The sequence below is a fragment of the Eurypyga helias genome, unplaced genomic scaffold, assembly GCF_000690775.1.
Source record: "Eurypyga helias isolate BGI_N326 unplaced genomic scaffold, ASM69077v1 scaffold7668, whole genome shotgun sequence".
NCBI lineage: Eukaryota > Metazoa > Chordata > Aves > Eurypygiformes > Eurypygidae > Eurypyga > Eurypyga helias.
Window position 1 is genome coordinate 9,520 of NW_010267535.1, and position 21,001 is coordinate 30,520.

General features: G+C 45.6%; 1 protein-coding gene across 1 annotated transcript; it reads right to left on the bottom strand.

Moving 5' to 3' along the window:
- Positions 1–1,112: 1,112 nt before the first annotated feature.
- Positions 1,113–14,575, bottom strand: SLC26A3 (solute carrier family 26 (anion exchanger), member 3). Its single transcript, XM_010157451.1, has 20 exons — positions 14,445–14,575; positions 13,490–13,629; positions 13,272–13,382; positions 13,024–13,181; positions 12,106–12,270; positions 11,270–11,422; positions 10,422–10,504; positions 9,064–9,211; positions 8,823–8,936; positions 8,634–8,711; positions 8,086–8,181; positions 6,950–7,056; positions 6,618–6,687; positions 6,440–6,532; positions 5,458–5,553; positions 4,590–4,823; positions 3,243–3,297; positions 2,611–2,756; positions 1,729–1,794; positions 1,113–1,243 (listed from the first exon to the last, which is right to left on the bottom strand). The coding sequence occupies exons 1-20, from the start codon at positions 14,573–14,575 to the stop codon at positions 1,220–1,222; spliced, it is 2,268 nt and encodes a 755-aa protein (XP_010155753.1). The 3' UTR covers positions 1,113–1,219.
- Between the last annotated feature and the right edge of the window lie 6,426 nt (positions 14,576–21,001).

Genomic DNA, 21,001 nt, shown 5'->3' on the forward strand with positions numbered 1-21,001 from the left:
TTGAAGTCTTGCATTCTACGGGGACAAAAATTGCAGTTCTTGTTTACCCAGAGCACTTTCTCCTTCCCTTCAGTCCTCAACTACAAGTCCAAATGCACTGTTCTGGTCACCCCAGCTTGGTTGAAAGTCAAAACTAGGCTTGAAAACTAAACACTCTTGTGATTTCCGACTGATTTCAGACTCCGGGGCTGGTTCCATTCTCCTCTAGGCTGAAGATTTTTATACCTCCAGCACTTGCTGTGCTAACTGAAAAGTTCTGTCACTCGTTGCGTTTTCCCTGACAGACGTGGCGACGTTCAGCTTCAAGCCGTAGAGTTCCAGCAGGAGTTGATTGACAGCAGTTGTACAGGTGGGTTGTGCAGAACAGATAGTCAGAATAGACTCTTTTTAAGTTAAAGTTCAAGAAAACTGGGCAGTTCAGCCTGGCAGCTCCGCACCCACAGCTCCTCCCAAGCCTCGTTCTGGGGCCAGCGGTCTGCTGGCTTGCTGGGGGACACACTCACTGGTTACAAGCTACCTCCACGGCATACTGACAAACACAGCTAGCAACCCAGAGTTACCAAAATCATTATTTCATAGTTCACTATAAGTGTATCCTCTTTATATCAGCCCAATCCAGTCAATGAATCATGTTTGGGTGCTGTGTCTTTCCTGAACGACCTTCATGTTTTACAGGAGATACGTTGGTCGCGGTGTACACTATGCTTATGGTAGTGTGCTGAAAGCAAATTTAATAACCCAGCCTGCTAGGTGTCTTACAAACCGTAAGGAGAACTTTATACAAGTTATATACAAAGAAAAAGAAGAGAAAATATCACTCCCAACTATTGGTCTGTGTTATAAATTATAAGATTTCCAATATTTATATATTCTCAAGTAACTGTACAGGTTGTCTACAAACTGTCAGAATAATACAGATATATGTACAAGTATATGCAAATAGGGTTGACATTACCTGCCGCTTGGACTGTGTGGGTAGGCTGTCAGCAAGGTGGGAAATAAGAAAATCTGTGTGATTTTTACCTCCATGTATGTACATAAACATTTCTGTATATACAAAGACATATGAAGACTATCAAGCCCATTCCGTAACCATGTGTAGTAAATCCTTAAGGTATATGAAAGTGTCCTTCCATCTTCATGCTCATCACTGCGTCTGCATTCATCTTCTGTAAGTGACGTTGTGTTACTGGAGGATATTGTATTTAGGAAATTAGATCTAAAATTTTGTTTCTGTTGGAATCTGTAGGAAATAAAAGGAAATAAATGTCACCCTCGGTAAGGAACAGCCAGGGCAGGTGCCTTCTGGTGAGTGATATGTAAGAATTTGCTGCTCTAAGGTGTTTTTGTGGGAAGACTGTGGTCCAACATTCTTTCCATGCTGCGTGTGGGACACGCTACCAGTGAGCTCCTCGTAGGGAACCGTGGTGGACAGGTGAGGAGACCAGGTGAGAGCCTGGCGAGGTGACCTTCATCCACCTGCCCTCTGCAGGCTCTCAGTGCCCCAGGCCAGGCTTGTGAGCAGAGCCCCATGCCTCTTGCTCCTGTAAGGCTTTGCCTGAAGTCAGATCCCATTAATAAGCTGTCTGGATCCTTTCTGCCCTGGGCTGACACAAGAGCTCAGGGATGAAGATGCTTTTTGTTATCTGATCTAGCAGTTCCTGTGAGAGGCTTTTGGGGCTGCGTTTCCTACGGTTGGAGTGCCGCTACCGGGGACAGGAGCCTTACTGTGCACTCCCGGCTGCGCAATCCGTTGCTGGGAATGATGATATAGTCGTTGCTGCTACTCTTCTCCTGCAATGAGCACAAAAAGTTTTGGGTTAGGAAATGGATTGCTGCTTTTTTCCTTCTTTTTTTTTTTTTCCCTTTTTCCCATTGAATAAGGTCTTGCTTTTGAATCTCTGAAACATGCTTGGGAATTTGATCTGGAAGGAAGGAAGCTCTCATCTGTCATCCCTTTATGCCCTCTGCCAGGTCTCCAGGTCAATGCAGACGAGCTGGGCCAGTTCAGCTAGGTGGGGTTAGATGCTTTCCAGGCAACTATTGTTCTGGGTTTGGTACTTTTAAACAGATTTAACATACGCAGGATCCTTTCTTGCTCTTGACTTAAGAACACTCCCAGGTAGGCCAACACCACATTTGCCTGTACGAATTTGTCTGCACCCCTTCAGCCCACCTTTGGAAGGTAGGCAGGCCTGGGAATCATAGGCAAGCAGCATCAGCTCTGCCTTGCAAGAGCCACTGCAGCATATGCAGCAATCCCCTGCCAGCTGGGCGATGACAGACTGCTGGTGGATGGGCAGTACTTGGAGGAGCCGTGATTTCGCTCCCTACCACACTCTTCCCAAGGAGGTGACTTCAAGTGAAGTCCACGGCCAGGACAGTCTCCAGTGGGAATTATTCACTCTTTTCACTAGTGGTTTGCCAGGCATCTGGACCAGGGACCACTCTTACTCTCCAAATTTATTGGAGACCAGCTGAGTTTTAATCATTAATGTTTTAAATACAGAGACGGCGTAGGGCACGTGGCTAGCTAGCCAGGGCACTGCTGGGTGCCTGTGAGTAACGTAAAGGCACCAAAGCAGCAAAAGATGAAAACTGTAGTGTTACCTCAGTGAGCTTTAATTTGGGAGAGCTGGCCACGTCCTTCTTCATCAGCGTGTGTAAAACGGCATCATGAATGGTGAGGAAAAACATGGATGGCTTAATCTCCTCATCAAAAAATGCACATCTCTCCAGTTTGTCCAGGAAGCCCTCTGTAGGGGAACCAAATCAAAGCACAGTGACCTATGGGCCTTGAAAACGAAGAGAGCATATCCTGAGCCTGTCCACAGAGCGAGCACAGGAATCTCTGATATGCTGCACTGTTTTAATCATTAGAGCAGATGAGTTCCTCTTCATTGCGGAGAGGGCGGGTTGTAAATGCCCATTGGTACTGCCCTGCTCCACGGCAAGCCGGGGGAGCTTGAGGCCTGTTTCTCAGTTCATGTCTAAGCCAGGCTGCCTGACGGCAGGTCTGGCAGCCCAGAGCTGGACGGCACGGCAGTGACCGTCGGTAAAACAAGCCATCATGCATGGTCCCAGCCTGGTGGGGACAGCATGGGGGGATGACAGATGACACCTCTGCCTAGCTGGATTTGTTCACTGTCCAAGACTGGAAGGTAAAACTGGGGTGAGCCTCCCCAGCCGTGCTCAGTGGTGGAGGCATCCGTGGTGATGCTGATGGAAAGGCCAGTACTCACCGTGTGCCCCTGCAATGTAAATGTCGACGTTGATCCGGACAAACTCTTTCAAAGTCTGTTAAACCGGAAAGAGGCACCATTTAGATACTCCTGGTTTTGCTGATAACAGCCATTATGGTGATTAGCTACAGCAAACATACAAACCACTCTAAGATATTTAAGATCTGTGATGGTAGGCAGCTCTGAACTCAGACTGCTGCACCTAGAGACAGTCTCTTCACATGGCTGCAGACAGGGATGGCTGATCCTTTTGAAACCGGGCAGTATGAAATACATTTAGCCCACAGTAAAAAATACGTTCTTTCATAAATTGTATGATTTTATTGTACCTACTTGTCACATGATGAAACTAGGACTCCAATTATAAGTGGGACTTTGAGCAGAAGTACAGCTCCCACTGACACGGCAGGGGTTTAGTTCCTATCAAAATAGGTTTACACACCCTGTGTGACTCTAGATAGTTAACTGTAGCTGTTGCTGTTTGAAAATGTTCCTACTACTTTGTTCAAGGTCATCCTGGGAAGCGAGAACAGGAGCAGAAATGAAATTCCAATGCTCCAACTCCCAGCCCGGTGTTTAAAGCTATATTTCATATGTACATTTCTGTAAAGCTTCCCAAAATTTTACCAGGTGAAGAAAGGATGCCACAGCCAACACTCTAATTCCAAGAAAATTTAGGTTGATCAGTTAATCGATTTCCTAAACATTCTGTATGGAAAATATACATTAAAATTTGCGTAAATATAAAGGTTGCCACTGACATTCCAGTTCCTGTCGGAATGCCTTTAAGAAGCAGGCTAGAAACACAGAACAGAATGGTTTGGGTTGGAAGGGACCTTAAAGATCATCTAGTTTCAACCCCCCTGCCCTCCTCTGGTCTCCCTCCAACAGTCTGTGTTTGTTATGTTCAGGACCACAGAGCTGAACACAGAACTCCAGGTGGGGTCTCACCAGAGTGGAGTAAAGGGGGAGAATCAAAACCAAAAAGCCCCTCGACCTGCTGGGCATACTTCTTTTGATGCAGCCCAGGATACGGTTGGCTTTCTGGGCTGCCAGCGCACACTGCTGGCTCATGTCCAATTTTTCATCCACCAGTCCTTCTCTGCAGGACTGCTCTCAATCCCTTCATCCCCCAGCCTGTACTGATACTGGACGCTGCCCTGACCCATGTGCAGAACCTTGCACTTGGCCTTGTTGAACTTCATGAGGTTCACACTGACCCACTCCCCAGGTCTGTCAAGGTCCCTCTGGATGACATCCCTTCCCTCAAGCATATCCCTCAAGGGTAACCACATTCATACATTTTTCTTTCACATGATCACTGTTTGTCCTGTGAATTACAATTACCTTTTGGAGGACTCTCATGGCAGAAAAATCAAGGAAGGACACTGATGAGAAATCCAGAATGATGCTGTGGATGTTGACCCGGGGAACAGTGATGCTGGGGGGGAGGTCAGCATCCCAGTTGATTTGAATAGGCAAGTCTGTCATGTTGGTGGGCTGGTCCAGCTCTTCTATCCTGTTGTTGTCTAATTCTTCGTCTGACTCATGTGTATGGTTAGCCATGCAAATCAGGCCTTTCTGTGTTGACAGAGGAAAGTGTCGTAATTAATACTCCTTCTTAAGACTCAGCCAGGGTAGTAGTGCGTCTTACACAAGAGCAAGAGCGGTGGCAATGCGAAGCTGATGTACCCGTGAGATGGAGCAGGATCCCCTGCACTTTACACTAGAAAATGTTCTGCCTCTCCTGGTCTAGATGAATTTGGAAATGTTGGTTTTCCTCTCATCAGTGATTTAGTCATTGTCATAATCAGTTAACAATGGCTTTTTATTGTTTCCTGAAGTCGATGGTCAGATATGTTTTGCTTCAGTAATTTTGGAACAAGGTGATAAAAAGCAGGCAGGATTTGGGCTGCGAGAAAACCAGCTTCATCCTGCCATTAATGCAGCGTGAACATCACCTCTGCGGGATGTGATCCTGCCATCTGATGCCAAAGCTCCAGTGGACACATACCGCCTCTGCCCATGGTGAGGCCATAGGTCCCTAACTGTGAGAACCATTTAAAATCTTTGGTTTGAAATGTGTTTATGCCATGAAGTGGCAACTTAGGGAATAGCACGTGTGATGAGGACAGGAGCCTGCGAGGCACTTCTCTGCCATGTCAGCCAGGGACCTGGTTGCTGAACCCCTCGCGGGCAGAGTTGCCTTACGTACGGGTGTCACTTGCAACTCTCCTTTCTTCAGCATCTTTCTGATCTTCCTCAGAGCTTTATTGCGTTTCCTCAGGACTCTCAGTGGGTTGAAGCCGACCTGCAGAAAGAGCACTTTGAATAATTAAAAGCAAAAAACCCAGTGACACCAGCGGAAGGACAGGACATCTCGTGGCTTTTCTTTACAGAAAAGACCATTGTTTGGACTTGATGTTGCCTACCACTTTTCATCAGTTCAAACAAGGGCCCTTTTCTTTGGTTGGAAAGATGTCCACAGGTATGAGTGCAGACCAGGCAGGCCCATCTGTGCTAGCTTTAGGACACCAGCATGGCAGCATTATGGCAGGGACAATGCTGTAGCACAGGCCCGTAGTCCCAGCAGGCTGGTGCAGAGCTGGCTAGCCCAGAGCTTGTCCTACTCATCTTCATGATGAGACAGCCAACCAGGCGAGCAAGATTAGAGGGCTCGCAGGTTGTAATAGCCAGGACCTTTCTGGGCCAGTGAGGACTCAGGGGTCTGGCTCTCTGTGCTGCTTACAGAAGGACTGGATGCCTTCACCTGATTTGTCATGGAAGACAATAAGATCTCTTTGATAGTGTGATTTTGTTTGGCCTCTGGCTGTTGAGGCTAAGTTCTTTTGGGCAAGATGAGTAAACTAGCATTGCTTGGATGTAAGTAATATAAATGCTAATAAAGTAAAATGATATCCCTTTATATTCTCAAGGTCTGGACTACTTTCCTCTAAAGGACTTAAAATATGTATATACATTGTTGTAGTATAAGTTCCGTGTGAGTCAGGATCTTCTCTTTCTCAGAGATGAGTATGTAACATGTGGCAATACCATAGTGGCAACAGTAGTTGAATAATTAAAAATTCATCTTTGAACTGTGGACTGGCTGCATCTGTAGTAATTATTGGGAAATTTTATTCACCTTAATGTGTCATGCAATTCATATTTTCAGAATGACAGCCCCAGACACTTACAGCAGTGATGAGTTTCTCTCTGAAGAATTCAATATTAGCAAAGAAGATAGGTGATGAGCACCTGAAAATCTTCACTCCCTCTGGCTCATAGATCTGTACAATGAAGGAAGAGTGTCAGTAACGGCGTCTGCTATCGGAACAGAAATGAAGCAGATAAAAGAAATGTGACATTTCTTACATCAGTGTAATCCTTCCTGTTCCTGTAGATGTTACTTCTCCCAACATTAGCCAAAACGGTGCAGCTTGGACTGTGAACAAACAAACACACCATTATTTGTACCCAATACTGAAACCTGGCAGAAGGGAAGGATCAGAGAAAGCAACCTCAGCTCCAGTTCTTCAGACTGAAGCGGGACCCACACCCAAGGGTTTACACCTGTAAATGACTTTTCTGCACATGATTGCTGGACAGACTGAGGCACGGGGCTGTTGGCCTTCTCTGTACAAGGGAAATTAATTTATAACAGGAGGCCCTGAGGTGTCTTTTCATTGTGTCCAACAAGTACTCACATCTGGGAGCGGATCACCACAGTCAGCAGCTGGAACGCCACGGCGGTTGCTAGCCCAATATCCAGGCCAAGAAAAACGGCAGCTAAGAAAGTCACCACCCATATAACCTGTAACGAGAAGGTGGATGGCAGCAGTTATGAGCGTGTCAAGGACCTGGGTCATGAGCCCAAGGTGAGAGCAGCAATGTCTGGACTGTTTTTCAGATCTGGTCCAGGCTGTCCACCCACCTTTGGTGAGGGATTTCATGTTTCCTAGGTTGGGGTTTTTTTCTTGTAAAATAGAGGCAGACTCATCAGGGAGTGTTTCTAGGGATGACAATTTCTATACAATAAAGGCTTAGAATAATAGAAGTGTGAATCTTCCATAGGTGGTTCACTAAATGCTCAATCAAAATCCAGCAGAAAGGCAAGGTTACAAGTAAATCGGGACACTGGCAAAGCTGAGAGTTGTAAATGTGCTTTGGATATCAAAAAAAGGCAAGTGCAGGTGCTGTGGATGTACTTGACTGATATGCACAAATGACTAGATAATACTACGTATTTTTAACCACAGATCTCAAAGCATTTTCATGTCATAAATAACTGTTTGGTAGCTGGGGAAGCTGAGGCCTGGAACTATTTCAGAATACAAGGAATTGGCAGGTGAGGAAGCCAAGAGACTAAATTTTCTGAGTGTCCCCACAGGATAAGCAGTCCTGCTTTCCAGCCACGAGCTTTGCCATTTGGATTAATCTCTTCAAGTGATGGTCTTCACTTGTTTTCTGCTGTCCAACCTCCACCTAATGTGCTGTGTGCATGTGAGAAAGTGTCCCTGAACATGTAGCCAATGCACTCGGTATTTAAACATTTTCTGTACCTGCCTTCTATATTTGACTTTATATATATTTTACTCTATTTTATAGATTTTGATGAAAGGGATGAAAATGAAGTTAGGAGAGTGAATCAATTCAAAATAGGTGGGATAAAATGGAAAACATGAGCAAGGGGTATAAAAGTTGAAAAGGCATGCCACTATTCTACTTTCCATTGAGTGAAGTAAGGCAGAGATAAAAATTAAGATAACCAGTAAGTAAATTTGCGTAATTGGTGATTTTCCCAGGGTACTTCATTCCTGAATGCTTGTGGGACTCAACTTACACAGTCATACTTGTCCTTTCTCCACAGGATGCCTACTTCCTTGAACTGCATGAGCATTCCTTTCAAGTTGCCGAGAGCCAAAGATGCAAGGACTGACTGTTAAAAAGACCAAAATACATGTTGGATTTTCAAGCAAGCAAAGCAAATGTTGAACAATAAGACTTAGAAGACCATACAAATCGGGCCAAAGTGCAGCTGAAAGGCCAGGCGGCTCCTCGTGTTATGTCACTGCTGCGAGTCAGGATGCCCTGTCCATCGCACTGGGACTTCCCTAGCCATGGTGTAGAGCAGGTGTCTGACTTCAGACTGCAAATCCCACTTATCTGCGGCACCGAAAATCTGGTGCTGTGACATCTGGTGTTTGGGTGCTCGCGTAACCTTTGAGGGACCGGATGTAGCGGTCCTCTCTGTCATGGTCTGGGAAGAAGAACCAAGCTTTGCAAAACCCTGTTTGGCTCCCACTGAAGCCTTTGAACACTCGCAGTGACTCTGGGAGAAGCCCTGCCTTTGGCAAGCAGGAGGAGGTGCTAGGTGAAACCAGTGAATACCTTCTGTAATGGCTCCAGGAGAAACCCAATGGCCAAGATCACAATCAAGACGATGACAGCTGAGATTATACCAGCAATCTGCGTGAGAGAACAATTCCACCATGAATAAGTGCCCAAAGGCATTATGGTCATCCAGGAAAAGAGAGCTTTCTTGCATTAAATGCCATCACGATCTGTGGTCTTCTATACCTGTGTTTTGCCTCCCGTGCTCTCCTGCACGCCTGATCTCGACAAAGCGGTGCTGGAGGCAAATCCTTTGAATGATCCACCAACTATATTACCCAGGCCAAAAGCAATTAGTTCCTGAAATAAAACCAAAATAGATTGTTCTTAAAAGCCAGTTCATGACAGTTATTCACAAGGCAAAGCATTCCTAAAATTACTTATTTCCCATTGAAAAATGTGTTGTATTGAGTTCTGTGTTGCCTACCTGGTTGCCATCTACTGGGTAGTCATGCTTGACGGAATACACTTTAGCCACAGAGAAGGCTACTGCAAAGCCAACAATTGCGATGGAAATGCTGTCGCCGATACACTTTTGGAGGACACCTACATCAGGTGCAACAGGTGCTTGAAAGCTGAAAGACAGAAAATTCTACTTGTTACAGATCTGTCTAAGGAATCAAGTTGTCAAACAAGTGAGCGAGGCACTGTCCAGCTCATTACTGATCATTTGGAGAGATGTGACACAGAATTGAGATCTGAATCCTGTAAAACTTTGGGGAATCCTTGTTCAGAACAGGGATTCCGTTTATCCGCGCTCGGCGCAGTTTGTGTCTCAGCAGGTTTTCATTTCCTTGGCCAGCCACACACGGATGGGGACAGTGCTGGGGACGTTGCACATGCAATTTGCACATGGAAAGTTTTCACTTGATTGCGACCAAAAATATAAAAATCCCTGTGTGATTCACTGGAGCACTTTAGGCAGGTAAACAGACACTAAGTCAGGCAATATTGACTGGTCTCTCACGCTGTCTGCTAGATGCTTTATGTTTCTGCTCCTTTGATCAGGGGCTCTGGCAGATCCTAAGGAGAATTCCTCTCTGCGCTTTTTTCCTCCACGCTCCCTAGTGACCTGAGTTCTGAAAAACAGAGACTCTTGAGGAGAAATAGCTGTTGCTCTTCAAACTTCATCCACTAACACCCCCAGGGCTACAAGAGGCAATCAAGAGTGCCTCAGTGAGTAAACAGCTGCAGTCTGCTGTCCTAGTAAACGTCTTCCTCCCTCTTTCTAACCTAATGTGTGCCTATTAATTCTTTATGCCACAGGTCTGGCATAGCTGGATGTAGTCCATATGTAGATATATACTCTAAACGTGGATATATGCTCTCTGTATAGATATAGAGGAGCGGATGTTGAGGCTTCTGGAGGATAATGGTGTCTGGGGAGATGGTGGTGACTGGTCGCAGGGGACCAGGCAGGAGAACTGTGCGGTGTCCCTGCAGCTTCCCAGGACTGCTCGTGGTTGCTGAACCCATGCGTGTACTTTGAGGGAAATGGAGGGGTTCAAACATCAACCTCTTGCTCAAGAGCGGTCTTAGGAAATGAAGCGCGCAATTGTTTCATGTCGCACTGTGTACTTTGTCGTGTAAAAAAGACGTGCCCTAGCGAGTAACCTCTACCTGTGAAAGTATGTCCTCATAGGGTTGAGGACGAAATGTTTGTTTGTCTACCAAAAGAAGATGAAGCAGTTTATTTTAATCAAAAAGCAGAGCTGAACTGATTTAACACTGACAAACTGGGGAGAACATTTGGCTCTACTGGTAAATTTTAAGCAAATCGCTTACCCTTCCTCTAGTTTTCCAACCACAGCCACGTTGAATTTTTCTTCAAAGTTAACAAAATGGGAAATCAGTGCTGCCAAGACTGTCTGAAAGATAATAAACCCACCGCTATTAGGCACAAGCAAGCAAGAAGCAATGATTAAACCCAGTTTCTTTCCCTCTCCCACAGTCTCATCACATAGCGGCAGAATTATGCTCTGAGTCTGCGCATGCCTTTGCTGTTCAGATGTCATTCCTAAACCACCTCCCAGGTATGTATTTACATTCATGAATCCCATGGAGAATATATCAGAGTATCTCATTAACACCGGAGAACATCCCACCCAATAAACCAGGTGTTTTCTAACAAGTTGCTGCAATAACTTGGGGGTAAATGAGCACCACCTTCATCTATAGCAACATCCACCAGGTCTCTGGGAGCTGGTTGCTTGTGTGAGGCTTCCCCCACCCCACTAAGGCCTGGGGAGCAAAACCCTCTGCTGCCAGTAGAAAAACTTGTTTTGTGCTCAGCCTTGGGTGTCCAAGGCTTCAGCGGCTGTTTGCAGTGGTGCAGAGAGGGCCCAGCCATGGGATGGCAGCCAGCTGGTGTCAGAGGGAGGCAGCTGATTTCATCCAAGGGAAAAAAATATAAGTTTTACAACATTTTGCCCACTGCAGGTGTCTTCAGTCAAGAACAGCTAAGTAGAGTTAAAATACCTTGCGATAGGTCATGAACACTGTCAATTTTTCCTTACAGGTAAAATGACAACCCATCATTTAATACAGAACAGGAGAAGAAACAGTTAAAAGGCTGCTTCCCATGTCACTAGAGTGATGGAGCAATTGCACAATCAAAGAGAAGTGGCCGTTACCACAAGGAGTTCGATCGGGATGGGAGTTGGTAACTTTGCTTTGTATCGATCGTTCATTTCTTTCACCACGAACACGATAAGCAAGACAACAAGGGATGTGACAAGGTCAGCGATGTTTGTTTTTGTGATCTGGCTGAAAACGCTCTCCAGAGTCTGTAAAATCAGGAAGAAATGTGGGATTTTAGGAATAGTAGCGCCCTGGCACAGTACCACTGTCCTTTCCAGAAGAGCCTGTGTCTGAATTGCCCCAAGGGGTATGGTGGTTGGGATTTATTCCTGTGGCATGATGTGGATTGCAAGCCTGGATGAACGTGCACGTGCATCATCCAGACAACAAAAGCATCTATGAAAGTCCCTGTCCACTGGCTCTGGACCCTCTCCTGGCCTCCCCTTTAGGAAGAGCCAGAGCAACACGCATGTGTGTGATAGGAAACAGGAGCAATGGGAATGACTGAGCAGGTGCCTCTCTCCAGCCCTTCTTCCTGTCGTTCTCCTTCCTCTTTTTTTCATCCAACAGCCCTCACAGAGTCATAACTAAATTAAATATACATGGTATTAGTCCAGTAAAAAAGAATAATTAAATGCTTGAGGCAAAGTTGAACACTTATTTAAAATATGCCAACACACAATAGAAAATACTATCTAATTATCCCAATGGGGTGTAACTTGGTGTTTGGTGATCAATTTAAAGATTGGTCATACACTAATAACACTTCTCTTGTGTTTCCTCCTGCTGGGCTGTTTTTATGCTGAGTTCTGTTATTGCTTGTGATATATGCTCAGACACACATCACAGGTTTCAACAGCATGTCAACTGATGAACACTTAGCACTTACATAGACGATGCCAAATGGTTTGTTAAATCCAGGGACAGGTAGTTGAAGCATGAATTTCAGCTGAGATACCACAACATGGATAGCCGCAGCCGTCGTGAAACCGCTGATTAATGATTGTGATAGATAAATAACGATGAATCCAAACTGGAGAATTCCCAGAAGCAACTGAAATTCAAAATGACCATAGGTCGGTGTGATTTATTGGTGTTTTAGCAAGCTCTGCCACAAGGAGAACCATATATAATGGGAGCAAAGATTTTCACCTGATCCCAGGGATTAAGGAAAATACTGTCACCAGACTTGCAGTAAAAGTTGAGATTTAGCAACAGGGGGCATAAGACTGGTGAGAATAATTGCTAGAACAGTTAAAACCTATTATTTTTTTTATTTTATAGCTAAAATAAACCTCCTCAGTCTTGGGGTTTTCAGTACCTGTATTTTTACATGGTACCAGTGTTCCATGAAGCACAAACATTAATGTTAGGAAGGAAGGAATTGTAGGAATTCTATATTAGGAAGGAAGGATAAATTGTTTGGCTATTTTTTAAAGACAAATCCAAATGCTTTACTATTATAAGACAGAGCTTTTATTCCCCTTGCTGCGTCTGCGTCATTCCTATCACTGCCACAACTGCTTTTTTCCTACCCAGCGGACTGGTTTTTGCTGCAGGTGGGGTACACCTGTGTGGGCTGTAGGCTCAGGTTTGGGCAAACCCAGGGATTTCACAGCAAAGTGGCTGATCACTGGAGGAGGGCAAATGTCTCCTAATCAGTGAGCCAAGGTCAGTTGTGTGGGAAAGGGAGGAGAATTACTGTGGTGACTACATCAGCAGAAACAAAGGGGATGGCCAGCCCAGCATCCGTCTATTCATACACGTGCATATAGATGCGTGCAGGCACACACATATGTTTACCAACCTGAAAAACTCCAGAAAGGACGGTTACAGATGCAGCCACCATCACCCTCTGTTCATTTATTGCGGAGATATTGGCGGAAGTGCTATTTCCAGCACTGTCATCGGGGACCAACCTGACGACGGCTCCTCCCACCATCAGGCTGAGGACGGGGAAGGGACCTGAGCAGCACAAGGTGTTCGTTAGACCCCCGAGGCGGTAGCATGTACCTCTTCACCAGCGGGGAGGGTGGTCGGTGTGCCAGAACTTACCCACTGAGATGTGTCTAGATGTGCCAAAGATAAAATAGACCAGAACAGGGAAAAATGCTGCATAGAGCCCATAACCAGGGGGGACGTTCACCAGCAAAGCAAAGGCAAGACCTGCAAGGACAGAGACCCGGGAGGGCGATGAGCACGGGCAGGCTGAAGCCAGCAAGCCCTGTGCACCTGGCATAGCCTGTGGCAGAGCACACAGCTCCTGGAAGTACCTTGCAGGACAGCCACGAGCCCCGTGTTGATGCCGGCGATGATGTCGCTCAGGATCCACTCCCTGAAGCGGTATGCTGGCAGCCACGAGACGATGGGAAACAGACCCAAGGCAATTTTTTTGACCCTTTGTGGGGTGCAGCTGCAAAGACACAAGAGGACAGAGCTGTGTTGGTGAACAGCTTAGCTGAGTCGCACTCTGTCTCCGGAGGGGAAGCAGAGGGGGAAGGATTCAGGTTCAGGCTGTCAGAGGTCAAAATCTCATCCAGACACAGCCCTGATCAAACTCCTCTGCCAGCTGTGCCTCAAGGAGGATCCGGTGGCCTCCAGAGGTCCCTTTCAACTGAAATTTTAATGGAATCATAGAATGGTATAGAATGGTTTGGGTTGGAAGGGATCTTTAAAGGCCATCTAGTCCAACACCCCCTGCCACGAGCAGGGATACCTGCCACTAGGTCAGGTTGCTCAGAGCCCCATCCAACCTGACCTTAAGTGTTTCCAGGGATGGGGCATCTACCACCTCCTGGGCAACCTGTTCCAGTGGTTCACCATCCTCATCAGATAAAATGTCTTCCATATATCTAGGCTAAATCTACCCTCTTTTAGTTTAAAACCATTGCCCCTTGTCCTGTCACTCCAGACCTTGCTAGAAAGTCTGTGCCTATCTTTCTTCTAAGCCCCTTTAAGTACTGAAAGGCTGCAATAAGGTCCTCCCAGAGTCTGTGCTGCCAAATGCCCAGGAAAAAAGAAGCTGCCTGGGATAAAGGCTTTTAAGGGTCATAGTAGCTATAATTCTTTAGAAAAATCTGACACTGCGTTTGGTTAATGAGTTTTCATTTGCTTTGTTGGAATCTGAGAAGGAAGTGGTCAGGATGGGGTTCATGCTCTTCTCAGAGAGCAGCAGTTTGGGCTGTTCCTTAGATCTGTATTTTAAAAAAAAATTAAAAATCTCCTTACCGAAAATATAGTTTCAGGTGATCCCAAAAGGTTTTATGGTATCTGTGCAATTTCTCATGCTCTTCATTGAACAAATTCTCCGAGTACACAGGTCTGGCTACAACATAGTGGTTGCCCACAGGTTCAACCATGTCTCCTGAAGTGTCAGGCGAGGATGGCGACTCGTGTGTGCTTCTCTCCGGCCTTAGTCACTTAAAAACCTGAAATGAAGAAGAGGGTTAGCTCTTTATGTACTGTGGGGCAGGTAGCTGTGGCATAGATGAGTGAACTCCAAACTGAGCGTTACCACCTCTGAAGATCAAAAGAGAGATGGTTGAGGTGATCTCCTGCCCCCCTCCTCCTCCCACTGCAGGGCAGCCTTTTGCTGGAGCATGAAGTATTTCTTTCTGAAGATGCAGCCAAAAAGTGGACAAGATGGATATTGAGTTAATTTATCTCCCGAGTCAGCCATCTACAACCAAATGCTGCCTCCCACAAGGGAGACTAATTCCTTAAAGAATGAACAAGCGGATCCCAAGCGGTTTCTCTTTGTGGCACCGCCAGGAGGGCTGGGAGCTGGAACCCACGGACACGTCGAGGGAAAGGCAGAGCCAAGGCAGGGCTCAGCCGTCCTCCCTTGGGCTCAGAGACAGGCCTGAACTTTTTGGCTCGGGTCTGTGTGACGAGGTGGTTAGACTCAGTAGCAAAAACACAGAGCGTTGCTGCTTGTTCAATTATTTGCAAGGTTTATTTCCACAGGTTGTCCAAGTTGCTTCTCCTCAGTTTCATGCTCGCAAGCAATTGTTGCAATGTCTGATCTAAATACTGTTTTCTGCCATGTTCCAACCAACATTCACATGCTTGTGCTGAATAGAAACTGTCCTCAGTCACTCCAGAAATGACCCCTGAAGCCTGCATTACACATGAGAAGATTCAAGATTCGTTTCAGTTGATAACACTGAGTATTTTGCAGCAATTAATTGATGCTGTCACTGTGCTGCCCACTATGCTGTTACACTTCTCTCAATGCCTCAGTCTTCCTACATTAAACTCACCTAAATAAACATCCTGTCTAAAAACATTTCTCTGCTGTAGCTATCATTAAGTATTTAATACAGTACTAGTCGTAGACAAGAGCTGTGCAACTTGTTCTTGACAGTCACAGTTGGACTAGATCATCATTGTAGGACCCTTCAAACTAAATTATTTCTATTCTATTCTATTCTATTCTATTCTAGGCAGAGATATACTGTGGGATGCAAAAAGTCATTTTTGACATGGATAATATAGTGTTTCTCTTTGTTTTCTCTCCCATAGTGATTTCAAACACTCCTTAGTGCCCTGGTGCTTGCTGGTGGTCTCATGAAAGATGCCCAACACTAGTTCCTCTCCCAGGTCTATTGCCTGACTTGAGCTGAAATAGCCCATGTGCTTTTCTAATTCAGACTTGTGTGTACTCAATATTTGCAGGTACAACAGGACGGATTTACAAGTGGCACAAAGCAGTTTGCATAGTTATGGGCAGTTGAAAAGCTTTTTATCTATGATAATTTTGGCATTAAAATGTGAATCCCAGCCTGAAACTTTGCTATGGCTGAGGGTCCATTACTGACCTGTTTCAAGTGATTTAATTTTAGTTTCCTCTTAGTACATTCTGGGGAAATTCATGAATGTGTGGAAGTCCAAACAATGTCAGATGAACCTCTTAGATATGCTGGTCTTGTTGATACACTATTTTTGCACAAAGGATTTGCTATATTGGCAATGGGTTAAACATTTTTACTATCTGTTTCTACATAAAAATAATTAGATCTGTAATGTTTTCCATAAGCTGGTGGGTAATTATTCTAACAGGCTAATACTCAAAATGGAAGCTCATTGAAGACCATGATCCAAAGTCAGTTAAAATCATTCCCCAATCCTGTGATTGTACACTGCTCTCCCTCCCTCTGTTGTGTTCAGAGCTTCAAACCTGAGGCTGATGAAATTTCAGTGAAAAAATTTGTTTAGTTATTTCTCTAATAAATCTCAGTGCACTTAGATTTGCAAGATGAAGTTTTATCTATCAGAGATGTTAGAATTGCTCTGTTTCCTTGTCTGTGTATCACTCTTTTAAACTTAACAGTGCAGAGAGGAATAGTGCCGAAAGCCCTGTTGCACAGTTTTGCTCATTACATCGTAGGGCACAAGGTGTACTATTTGTACCCTTTGAAATGTTCGTAAGCCATAAAAATAAAACAAGTGCATGGGTTACTCTTTCATTTCAGATTTTCCCCAGTGCTGTGCCTGCTGTAGCTTGTCTGAGTAATTTGTCACCCTTGCCCTTGCCCAGCCCTTATTCTTTCCTCAGGCCAAATGTAATGCCCCAATCTCAGGGAACCTACAATATTCCTCTTTACAACTCTCTGAAACTACTTCACTTCCTTAGTACTGGTCTTGTTGAAGGTCTAAGTATTTTGTGTGTGTTTTTTCCTTGCTGATAGGAGTCCCAGTTTACCAACTCCCCTCCTGGTTTGGTTTGATGGCTTAGAGCTGCAGAAGGGGTCCTGGCGCCCCCTCCAAGAGTCTTGTCAAGCTGAACCATGTGAGCATGAGTCTACTGGAAAGGCTGTGGTGCCACGTGGCATTACTCAAGCTAAGTTTAACAAAGCCAGCCTGAGCACCTGGGGTGCGGTGTAAGTGCCTTCAACTTGTTTCCTGGCAGGTAAATGAGACCATATGGTGCGGCACCTTGCTGCAGCTACATGACCACTGCTACAGGTCACCTGCTAGCTGGGCTTTTCTCACCTGGTTCCCTCTTCCATGGCTCTGCCGGCAGCTATCAGCTACTGTGGCTTCAGTCAGAACTGCCTTCCTCTTGCTCACTCTCATTTTCTTCCCATACATAGTATGCTCTATGCATAGGGACAGTTTCTCTGGCTGCCAGCACCAATACTTAATATAGGTGTCTTAAAGAAAATGGGGATATTGTGACGAGTGCCAGCGTAGTGGAGGCCAACATTCCCCGCAAATCCCCTAAAAGAGAGGTCCATACTCCAGTAACCGATGCTGCCTTTCCAGAGTGCTCCCATCATTAAGTCCTTGGACTCCTTGTGGGACACGACCAATCAGTGCAATTCCTCTGATAACTCCTATAACGTGTCCACCCACACATGGGGATCGGGAGCACAGACCAGGCTTACACCACACAGTTATCAAGTGGTAACAACTTTCACTTGCTATTGACCAAGACTAGGTCTGAACTGAAACCCCAGAGATAAGGTTCTGGTTCAGTTTTATTCCATATAGCCTCTGATCCTGTCCTCACGGCCAGCAGTTAACAGCATTACCATCTCTCACACGTAAAAAAATCCCAACTCCACTCCTAATCCCTCACATCTGTGAACTTTTGATAATGCATATTTTGGTGTGTGTCATTTTGTTGAGGGGATACTAGCAAAAGGATACTTGTTTTCCCTTTATTAATTTATCCTAAATATTGACTAAGTACACAAAAATCTGGTAACTTTGAATAACTAAATATTAACATGCTTCATACCACTTTTCAATCTGTACACACACCCACAAACTCCACTTCTCTTCAATGTAAACATTTGAAAAATAACCCAAAAAATTCCACAAGAGAACTTTTTAAATCTTTCAAGAAATACAGCACATGACTAGAAGCATTTAATTTATAAGTATGACTTCACATATCCCATATCCAGGTTGGCAAGTGAAAATCATACCTGATGTGTCTTCCAGGAAGCTCTTCAGAAGAAACCACACCAAGATTTTATGGAGAAAGATATCCTTGAAATTTTCAGAGGCAGTGCAGGTATCTTGTGCTGTTCTTCATTTCAGAACCTCCCTAAATACTGAGAGCACTTTAATAACTAACTTCAGTTAACTTTTACAAGAAAAGGAAGATTTCACTGTGGCCTTGACCATTGAGCCTATCCTCAGGACGGATGATAAGAGTCATTTCTTAAAGTTCTCTGTGACATTGCTTAACTTTGTTTGGTGAACTGAGTCTGCAGAGGCTAATAGAGGAAAACAGAGATGAGTAAGAGGGGCTGTCTGTGGCAATCCTGCGCTGCGTGTCTGCCAGGTTTCTGTTGAGCATGGTGGGGAGTGGGGACTGGAGCTCAGCTGTGGTACCCGCTGCTTCTGAAGGAGCAGGAGCCGGTGGCCAGGGAGATGGGGCTGCTGGGCGTGCCAGCTCTGAGCAAGGTGTGCCCCTGTGAACTTTCCTCCCAAGCACCTTTCAGGGACCCTAAATTGTCTTTCCAGAAGCAATTCCTGTATGCTGAGATTACCAAAAATAGCCTCTGCAGGGATTTCCAATGGCCAGCTGTGACTCGGCAGAGCTGACGCTGCGGCATCCCCCGACAGCCGGTGAGAGGTGCCAACTGCATGTGCAGCCAAGTGTTGGGGCACGAACATGGCGTGGGTGGGTTGGGCTGCCCTGCAGGATACTGCTTCCTTCCACTGTCTATAGAGGAACTGAGGGGAATCATCCTCCCTAGGCCAAAGTGAGCCTTTGTAAACATTTCCCTGAGATACCTAAAACCACCTAAGGAGATAAATAACGTTTTGGTGCCTCAGGCTGCAGCTTCGGCGGCAGATGCCCGTTAAGGAAAACAGTAAACCCTCAGTGCTGAGGTGCTGAGGACACCATAACATCAAAGTTCTCTCATGGAAACTGTCCTTCAGACCCTTTCCTGAGGTCATGCTACGATGAACACCTAGAACTGCTTCAGCTGATGATGCCTATGGTATCAGGAAGATCGTGGTGTGGCAGGATCCTTAGGGCGCTCCTCTGGGCTGGAAGCCAGGGCTTGCCTTAGCCTTTGGGGTGTTGAAACCACAGACCCTACCCCTGAAAAAAGACTTGTCTTAATCTGGTGAAAGGGCATGGTGTGAGGGAGGTCACCCTGTGTGTCCGAAGGGACAGTCACACACATGGGTCTAGGAGAAGAGGCAGGAGGAGCCTGGTGTTCTGCTCTCAGATGGTTTGCACGAGTTTCAGTCAATGGGTAAACCAAGAAACGGGGGAGCAAGCAGGACCCCAATGCCTGTCCCTGCAAGTATGAGCCCTATTAGCCTATTCAATAGGGTTTCTCTCCTGTGCTTTAGCCCACAGCTGTGGGTTCCCTGAGAGTCTTTATGGACCTCAGGTGCCTTTGAAAGTTTCAGCTACACTTCTAACCAAGACCATAAGCTCCCCTAGTCAGTTAAAAGATCCCAAGCCACTTCCTAAACTGTCAAGACTACCTTCTCTGTGACAGCAACCCCTTGGTTTTGGTAACTGCTGTTAGGCTTAGGGGATTTGCTGCAGTTTGTAAAACTGACACAGAAGTTACCTTTACCATTAAAATAACAAACATTTAAAAAGATGTAGAACAGGTCAAACCATAAAACAAACAGTTTTTGGCTTCCCTCTTCAAAGTGCAGGCATGGTGAGGTCATAGAAGTGCTTTGAAACCACTTTGAATTGTTGAATGTATTCTTAATTCTTTGTATTCAGGATACGTCATGAGAAGCTGCAACGTAAAACAGCAGGACAGTTTTTTTAGGACTAGGTTTAAATGCAGGAGGGACTCTTTACCCTAATGATGTCAGTAGAGTCTTGTCCTTGGCTTCGTCACATCCACTGGTGCATGCTTTACTCTTGGGTTATTTCCACTAATTCACTGAAGCGATAAGGTGCTACGTGGAGTGACGAAGGGAATAAACACTTGGGCCTTTCTGTTTGCAGCAGTCATGTTAAGAACACAATTTTCTCCTGATGATGCAGAAGAGGGTTCGTGCACAAGGGTCATACAGGGGGCAGGTTGCCTCTGTCGCACACCGCAGAAGTTTGGCTGTGCAAAGGCCTGATGTCTTTACACCAGGTGCTTAAACACCAGCTAAATTCCACAACCAGCTGAGGCAAGGCAGAGCAGAAGAGGAGGAAATGAAAATTTCTCATTGCTCTGTCTCTCAGGCAGCCCCAGAAATGCAAAGAGTTCACTGCTGTAAATCCGTCACAGCCTGATCCCTTGCCAGCTCTCAAGCACACTCATCTTACTCTAGGTTTCATGGGAAAACTATCCACAGCTCTTGAAATCCGCTTGGTGAACTGAGCTCTGAAGGGCTTCACATGTGCTGCCTCCCACCCCAGCCAGGATGGGGAGGGAGGAACTAGTGGCTGGAGGGAGATAAAGCAGTAACAAATTGTCTGAGAGGCTTATGACTGCAGAGAGAAGCTATTTTCCACAGAGAAAACAGTTCTGCCCGAGATGCATTTTACTTGTCTTGTGAAGAGCTCCACGTCTTTCTTTAGTGTTAAATAAACACCGGTATCGATACGGGGAGATTAGCTGGCTGAGAATGTGGATAACAGCATCAACTGTGCCGATTTCTAGTGTTTCTCAATGTTTTCCTTCACCATGTGCTGTATAAAGCTTCTGTTCTCGTACAGCTTTCCGACCACGTCCTGGCTTCTGCTGCCCAGCTAGTCACCCTGCTGCCAGCTTCTGCCCCAAACCTTCAGGCAAAATATCTCTCACAGTACCATCTGCTGTGGTGCTTCCAGTGCAGAGCACTCCACACCC